General features: G+C 53.7%; 1 protein-coding gene across 1 annotated transcript in view; it reads left to right on the plus strand.

Moving 5' to 3' along the window:
- The window catches only part of P2RX6 (purinergic receptor P2X, ligand-gated ion channel, 6), a 9,622-nt gene extending 1,875 nt beyond the window's left edge, over positions 1-7,747 (plus strand). The window contains exons 2-8 of the mRNA XM_009321082.1: positions 222-293; positions 4,558-4,633; positions 5,371-5,464; positions 5,758-5,838; positions 6,662-6,803; positions 6,992-7,092; positions 7,594-7,747. Of these exons, the coding sequence (XP_009319357.1) occupies positions 222-293; positions 4,558-4,633; positions 5,371-5,464; positions 5,758-5,838; positions 6,662-6,803; positions 6,992-7,092; positions 7,594-7,747 (720 nt within the window). The remainder of the gene's footprint in view (positions 1-221; positions 294-4,557; positions 4,634-5,370; positions 5,465-5,757; positions 5,839-6,661; positions 6,804-6,991; positions 7,093-7,593) is intronic.
- Positions 7,748-8,328: the final 581 nt, after the last annotated feature.

Raw genomic sequence — 8,328 nt, forward strand, 5'->3', positions numbered from 1 at the left:
GGCCCCCTCAGGTACGGCCCTGCCCCCGCGCTGCGGGCGCTTCAGCCGCCCCGGGGGAGGGGGGCGGCTGGCAAAAGCTGTGGTAAAACCCTGTGGGGAAAGGAAAGGCGACGTTAGCGCTGTAAATTACGAAGCCAAAAAAAGAAAATTCGTTGGTTGTTCTGCTGCTGGGGAGTGTAACGGTGTGCGTCCCTTGCTGAAGGTGCCTTCTTGCCTCCTAGGGAGAAAATGTGCTTTTTCTGGTGACCAATTTCATCGCTACAGCGAAGCAAGCCCAGGGCACCTGTCCCGAGGTAAGTGAGCTGTGCTGTTCCTTAGCCCAGCGCTGCGGTGGGGTTAGACTTATAAAGCCGGTCAGTGCTGCTGCGCTGTAGCTGTACAGGAACTCGGAAGAACCCAGTGCAAGACCAGACAGAAGGGAAAAATGGATTTTTATTCCAAACAAAACTGATTCCCCTCATTCTCATTGCTCCATAGATGTTACTCACTCATTTGCGCTTGCTCTGTCCTACCTGCATGAACCAAGACGTGTATCCAAGCAGTCTGGCCAGAATCACTTGTGGCGACCAGAAGGACAAGGGACATGGTCTGTTGGGTCCTCGCCAGCTCTCTGGGCTTCTTGAGGGGTGGTGACACTGTCTGGTCTTTACAGGCTTTCTACTGCCTTTGAACAAGGGCCGCTCTCGGGAGGCTGAGCTGCGTTGCCCTGTTGCTGTTCTGTCTCTGCACTGCGGCTGGCATCAGCACTGCCATCCCCAGCTAATACCTCTGTTACCTGTGTTCCTTCTTGAGTCTCACACATATTCTTGGTTTCTTGACTTGCTGCTCCGCTATTTTTCCTCTGTTCTGCCATTTTTCTTGATGCTTTCACACACACTCCATGGATACCTGTGTCATGTTTCCTTTATAACTCTCTGCTGCAGGACTAGTATCCTTTCCATCTTAGCGTCCTATTTTTAGGAGGAACGGAGCACAAGGTCTAGGTGGTTTTGCAGTCAGCCAGCACTTGGTGGTATATGTTCTCTGGGATAAGTCTTCCCTTTAAGGCTGGATTCAGGCCAGCTCCTCAGCTGAACTCTCCCAAGCTGGACCCTGCTTGGCAGACAGGAGCAAATGTCTTTTAAGCTAAGCCGCTGTTGGCACCTTGTGCCTGAGCCAAGCACTGTTTGTCCTAATGGTCCCTTCGGCTTTTGCTGTGGCCTGCTGTACCGTGCCCAGCCTGATCCTGCTTCCCAGCTCGCCCTGTGCTGCAGGCTGCCGGGCTGGGCGGCTCTCCAAACACAGCCCACAGGCTGCGGGAGAGGAGGAGCAACCCGGGTTTTGGGTTGGGGAAAATGGTACTAACGATCCCTCTTTAAAACATTGAGAACTTCTGAAGTGCTGATAGCTGCAGGGACGTCCCCAGGGGAAGACATGTGCTGTAGAGCATTTCAGGGCTCTCTCACAGGCAGTCACGGGCATCTTATTTTTGCTTATTTTTGCAGTGTGCAAGCCAAGGATACAGAGAGGGCAGAGCATGTCATCCCATTACGGTGCTGTGGTGTGTCTGCCCGTCACAGCCTTCACCCCGTGCTGCTCTCCAGTAGTTTCTCAGTTCCTGGCTTTGGGGCTGTAGCTAACGTTCATGTTTGGAAAGCTTTGAAGATTTAGCAGGGACAGCTTTTGACTTTGCAGGAAATTCTGAATATTCTCGATTACCAAAGTATTCTGTGCTGGTAGACCAGGGAAAAGTCTGGCTGGGGACAGCGGCAGCACTCGAACACAGGACGGGTTGTTTTAGCAGCTGATGTCTGTGTTGAGCTTAGATCTGTGGCTGAGCTGTGACTTATCTCTTAGGGAGATGTTTCAATGTTGATCTCAAATACTTTGAGTCGTTGGAAACCCTCTGCCTCTATTTGCAAGGCGCTCTGAAGGTAAATGAAGATGATCAAAACAGACTTAGAGCCAGAAGGTATTAGTCAGACAGTGCATCCACTCTGTCCAGATAGAAGCTGTGGGTCTAAGGGACCATTTCACTTAAATTATGGTCTTTAGTACAAGCAGCTGTGCTCAGCTCTTACAGGTCCAGATGCTGCTGATGGCTGTGCGCGTGAGTGGCACTGGTCCCAGCCCCAAGCAACGCAGGACCGTGTCCTACGGGGATGAGGCGGGTGTTAGATTTTGGGAGAAGCCTCATCCTTCTTTGCTCACATGTGATGCTACTGCTGGTTTGCTCTCCAAGAAGGTTCACTTTGCTTCCTGGCCCCTGGTACGTGGCTGCATAGCTGTTGAAGGCTGGGAATCAGCAATTGTTTCTAATAAGATTAAGAATAAAGTCATTCTCTACCCACATATTTGTGACTACAGAAGGTAAATACAAACCTTTCAGCCCTGAGGTTCCTAGTGTTCATGCACAGATCTCTGCTGTCAACACAAGCACCTCTTTGCTGCCCCTGTCTGAAATCACCCCTGTCCCAGGAACACAAATGCGACGAACTCCAAGCAGCATCTGAGCTTTGCTGTGAGCACCCCCAAGGATGTCTTCTAAAAACGTGTAGTAGTTCACCCACTTGTCAGGAAATCTGTTCTGAATACTGGTGTGCTCATATTCCTGTCCCGTCCCAAACCTGCAGTTCTTGGGTAGGTTCCTAGAAAAATTTGTTACTCCTAATTTTCCCAAGCTTTTAGACCCTTACACAACCGAGATGCAGCAATGGTTTAGAGGGCTTTAAGAGCACAGATCCAGGGCCCCATGAGGGCTTTTAACTGAGTCTAGATCTCCGCTTCTCTCACAGTGCACTTGTGGCACATGTAACCTGGTTTGGATCATGCCTGTGGAGAATGCCAGCACTGACAGATTTTTCAAGGCTCATTTCCACTAAAAGGTGGTAGGGGAGGTTGAAACCTTCTTGGCCAGGTTTTCGGTTTTCTGTAACACCATCACAGACTTCAGTACCTGAATTTCTCCCAAGCTTTGCAGCTTGCATGCCCTGAACACCCAGAAGCGTCTGTCTGCCAAGTGGCACTTGTCATGTGTCTTATTACCTGGACTTGGGAAGGGACTGATCACTCATCTGCAAATATCTGTTGTCTGGGTCCTTCTGGAGGCTGAATCCATGACGTCTGATTTGGATCCAGGAAGCCAAAGCGCTCTCATAAGTACGTATTGCAGCATTGCAGGTGGGTGCTGCACGCTATCAGTGGGGGTGAGGGACAGGAATCCAGTAGCCACCCTTCTCCAGTGGTCAGGCAGGACTCCCTGGTCCCTCCGGTAGTCCTGCAGGCTTGCCCTTAGATACCCTGCCTTGCTCCCAGGCCACCTCCTCCCTGGCTTGTCCGGCCCGATGTTTGCTGTGAATCACACGTTCACATGCGCACCTGCACTCGCAGCAGCTGGCACCCAGGCACACGGGCCCCTGTGATGACTGGTGGTCCCACTCCAGCTGCTGGCACTCAGACCCCCATACACCCAACATGCATACAGAATAGAGCCCCTCGCCCAGGAAAATAGTTGGAAATGGAGTTTAGTCCGAAGACAGGACAGACTGTGCTGATGGGGCACAGGGCATGGGCGGACCAGTGTACTGACCAGCCAGCTCTGTACGTGCAACCAGTCCTTTGCATCCTTTTATCCCTCTATTTTCCCATGTTTGTTCCTTCTCAGATCACCTAAATCCCTCCTTTTCTATGCCTTTCTTCCTCCCCTAAACATCCCATCCCCTAAATGTCCTGTGCAATCCCAAAATGCTCTTCTCCTGCATCTCATAATGATTCCCATACCCCTGGGCAGTGACCCCCCCCACCCAGCCCAAAGGTGCTTCAGAGAGCTGCTCCTCTTGGCTCATTATGGTGGGTTTCACACCTGGAACAGGGGGCTGAGGCTGTCCTGGGACAGCCTTGGAAGGGCCTGGACAGATCCCCCTTCTTCTGACTCCATAACCGGGTTTTCCCCACCTGCCTTTGGGCCTCTGTGCCCCTCTGGGCTTGGGGAAGTGGGTTTCTGACGGGCTGGTGACTCCTGCGATGGCCTGGGAGTAGCTGCGGGAGGGTGTTACTCGTATTCCCCCACCTGCCATCGTCTGTGTTTGAATAGGAGCTTTTTGCTGCTCCTGGCAATAAGGTGGGTCCGGAGTGAGGGTGAAGCTTTCCATGTCTCTTGTAAAACTTGTGTTATGCTGTATTTAGGGTCTCTTCAGCTCTTCCCCGGGGGAACTGTGGTGGTGCTTTACAAGGTGCTTAATGGGCTCTGACATTAAGGCCCTCCTGAATCCAACCATGCTTGTTCCCAGTCCCAGCTGAAAGCTCCGAGCTAGCTCCTGAGGCTTCCTCTGCCTCCGAGGCGGAGGAGGCGAGCGCCCCAGAGAGCGTGGAGACAGGCGGGAAGGATTGCCCCTCAGAGATGCCTCTCTCCTCGCTGGCTGGAGGCTGCCCGGGTTCTGGACATGGCGGATGTCTTCTGTAAGTGTTTGGGACGTGTCTGGAGAAACAGGAGCAGCAGCGCAGACATGTGGGTGAGTGACCGCGTGGCCTCAGGCGGCTGCACAGCGCAGTAACAGCGCTTCTCTCTGTCTTTCTCAGAGCCCCTCTGTTCTCGATGCGGTGTGCACAGAAGATGCAGACTGTCCCGTGGGAAACCCTGTGGTTCGCGGCAACGGTACGGGGTGTTTTGCTAAAAAAAAACATAAAATCATTTAATTTGTCATGTTCGGTAGCAAACCGATCCACAAAGGTGCCTGATTGCCCGAGTTCAGTGCTTTTCCTAAGTGCGCACAGAAGTGCTCTCCAGCCATTTATTCTTGGCAAAACCTTACAGCGACCTGTCACGGCTGGGCGAGCAGGTGCTGCGGGCACAAGGCGCTGTCACAGCAAATACAGGGGTGCTTTATTTCTGATGTTGGCTGCTGGAATTGAAACCACTGTGCCGTGTGATTGGCAGGTTTTCCTTTTGTAATAAAACCTGGCTTTTATTTCATGCTGATTAATATTAGCAGCCCATGTGAGTTCAGCTGGAAAAGGATATTTCAGCTCTAGGAGGTTGGTTGCCAAAGCTTTGTGTGCGGGATTGCCCCAGTTCGTTGTGTTCCCACCCGGGGAGCGGGTGACTTCAGCAGCCACGGGGCAGGAGAGGCTGCGCGGGACAGACAGGCGCTGACAGCAGCAAGCAGCTTCTTGTCTTTGTAAAACAGCTCCTGTCGTTCGGCCTCGAGGGAAGGTTTCACAGGGTGGTTGTTGGGTGGGGAAAACACTGAAGATGATGCCAGGGTCGTCTTTGTGGTTCAGGTATTGAGAAGGCCAGAACAAGCCTGTGGCCAGGGCACTATCCCAGGAGGGGAGCTGCAGAGAAGACACTTCAAAAAGGAATGTAAATGATATACGTTGTCTCATTTCTAGGGATAAAAACTGGGAAATGTGTGATGTTCAACACCACCCATTCCACCTGTGAGATCTATGGTTGGTGTCCTGTGGAGAACAACACCCTGCCCAGGTGAGGCACAGGGTGAGGGGACCGTAGACATTGAGAGCTTTAGTTCCTTTCCTCTGTGCTCTGTGTAACCAGAGGCCTGATCATACTTGCCCGGGGGGCATCCAGGCTCAGGGAGATCTTTGACATTGATCTACCCGTCAGTTAAGCCCAGAGAACTTCATGCAAGAGCATTTCTTGCAGCTGTCCACTGTAGCCAAAGTCCCAGGATCGTGGAAGAGACTGCAGAGCGAGGGGAATGGGGACGTGCCTTGGCAGCTGTGCAAAATTTGAGTTCGTTGGTGGTTGTTTTCCAGGAAACCTCTTCTGGCTGAGGCGGAGAATTTCACTCTTTTTATAAAAAATACTATCCACTTCACCAAATTCAACTTCTCCAAGTAAGTATGACACTCCTCCAGCCAGACTGTGTGTGCAGCCTAGTCCAGCATCTGTGCTGAGCTTGTCTGCCTAGGGGCTGAGCAGCCGAGGCGTTCAAGAAGCCATGTGCCATCCAGGACGGGTGGTGGCTCGGGGCAGTTACGGTTCAGGATGGTGTGTTCAGGAGAACGCCGGTCGCTTCAGCGGCACCTGTGTTTGCAGATGTAAGAGCAATGGGGTGGGGAGCCCTCAGAGAGAGGGACTGGTGTCCGTCTGCCTGTCTAGAGCACCACAGACAGGGCTGGACAAGGCCACTTATTCCCAAGGTCTCATTTTACCCCGTGTATTCCTGCATTTTAGTCCCTGCCAAATGGCTTCACAGAGGCCCGGTAAAGGGCTGCGCTGGCCTCACAGCCCCAGGCATGCTGACTGTGCTGCCTTACTCTGGCAGGAGACGTGGCTTGGGGCAGTTCAGCCGCCCCTGCTATCACCCCTAGAGCGCTAATTCAAGCTGGGTCATTACATCTCACAGGGGTGGGAACTAGGTGTCGGGGAAGAAAGGAGAAGCACAAAGGCAGAGAGGTGGAGGAGAGGAGCTGGGAGGGGAAGGACCGTGGCAGGTGCTGTAAAGGATGACATCTCCGCGTGTGATTCCTTCGGGCTGGTTTCCCTCCACCGTCTCCAACTAAGGCTTTAGGAAGGGCACTGACTATCTCCCCCCGAAGCAGGAGCATTAGTGGTCCCACTCCAGTGGGAGGGTCTCCTTTTCAGTCCTGCAGCAGGGCTGCCTGACCTCCCACACCCCCACCCGTGACAGCTCTCCCCCTCTCTCTTCTGTCTCAGGTGCAATACTTTGCAAACCAATGACCCCACCTATTTCAAGAGCTGCACGTACGATCCGTTCTTCAACCCTTCCTGCCCCGTCTTCCGTGTCCGTGACATGGTGGAGGCAGCTGGAGAGACCTTTGGGGACCTCGCCCTGCTGGTACTTGGTTGTTTTTTTTAAAAGTATGGAAGATGACTCCAAATTCCCCAAGGATGTGGGCAAGGGGCGGGGGACAGGACTGACCCCTGAAATGCTTAGGGAATGTGTGATCTGTGAACATCTGAACAGTAAAGAACTCGGCAAATCTCTGATCCCGTGCTTCTCCTGGAATAAAACATGTTTTGCAGGGGGGGAGCATCGGAGTTCGCATCGAGTGGGACTGCGACCTGGATCACCCCGCTGCCCAGTGCCAGCCGCAGTACCTGCAGGACAGGAGGTACAATTTCAGGTGAGGATGCTGGGACAGTGGCCGCACGGGCCTGTGGGTTGAGCACACGGCAATCGTTCGAGATCTTAGTTTTCCTGATTGGTGCTCTGAAAGGAGCAGCAGGGACAACGGGATGTGGTAGCTCAGCACAGGGTCTGTCAGTACCAGGGTTTCGTGGTGGTTCCCGCACCTTGTAGCTCTGCTCTGTTTGGAGCTGTGCAAGGCATTACCTGGCTGAGGGCAGGGACGTGTGGCTGTCCACGCCTGTGCTGACCCTGAACTGGACGCACCGGGAGCTGCGTGCTCCCGGTGACCCTGGGCTAGGTGCTGAGCGGACACTGATGCCCCTCTGCCGATGCCAAGCTAGTGAGTCATGGCAGCACATGCATCACCCACGTCCCAGCCCACTGGAGGACACAAGGTATGCACAGGCACACGGTAGCCCCAGCAATCGTACGGCACTGGCAGCCCTCTTCCCCCACTGCCTGCGCAGAGCTGCCATGTGTCCCATGTCTCCCGCAGAACTGCCTCCTACTACTGGGACTCCCAGCGGCGGCTCTGCCGGAACCTGCTGAAGCTCTACGGCATCCGCTTCGACATCTCCGTGCACGGCCAGGTACCGTCTCCTCTGCAGACCCTGCATGCACAGTCCTGGCGGCCTTGTCACCGGGGCTGACTCCTCGCACCACTCCCTCCTGCTCTCCCCTGCAGCCAGCCCCGTGGCTTCCTGCTGGCGTTGCTTCTCCCCACCGTGGTGAGCTCTTCACCTCTTTCCAGAGTTTTCCAAGCAGAGCAGGAAAAAATGGTCTCTCTCATTTGAAGAGAAACTTCTTGGTAATGCCCTGAGCAGGGAGGCTTCCCTCGTTGAGGATTTGACATGGGTGTTGTGAACTGCTGGGCCCTGTAGGCGAGGTGAGCTTGTCTGGGCAGAGGGACTGTGGGCATCTCTGAGGGACTCATGGTGGGAGCACCCTGGCAAAGATCAACCTGAACTTTTCAGAACCTGGACAATTAATCCCTTCTTGATTAATTGTATCCTCGGGGAGAAAAGGCGTGGGCATGATCATGGCTGATCCTACTCTATGCAGCATCACTGACAAACTCAGTACTCAACTGTGCAAGATGGAGCCTGTGCTGAGAGGACTTGCCACCCCGAGAGATGTCCACAGCTGGTCTGTCGTGCTTAGCAGTGGCCTTTTCACATGAAGAGGGCGAAGCACGCAGTGCAGGACAGGGTGCACCCGCTTCTGGGTGGTG

Source organism: Pygoscelis adeliae, unplaced genomic scaffold (assembly GCF_000699105.1).
Source record: "Pygoscelis adeliae isolate BGI_AS28 unplaced genomic scaffold, ASM69910v1 Scaffold403, whole genome shotgun sequence".
Lineage (NCBI taxonomy): Eukaryota > Metazoa > Chordata > Aves > Sphenisciformes > Spheniscidae > Pygoscelis > Pygoscelis adeliae.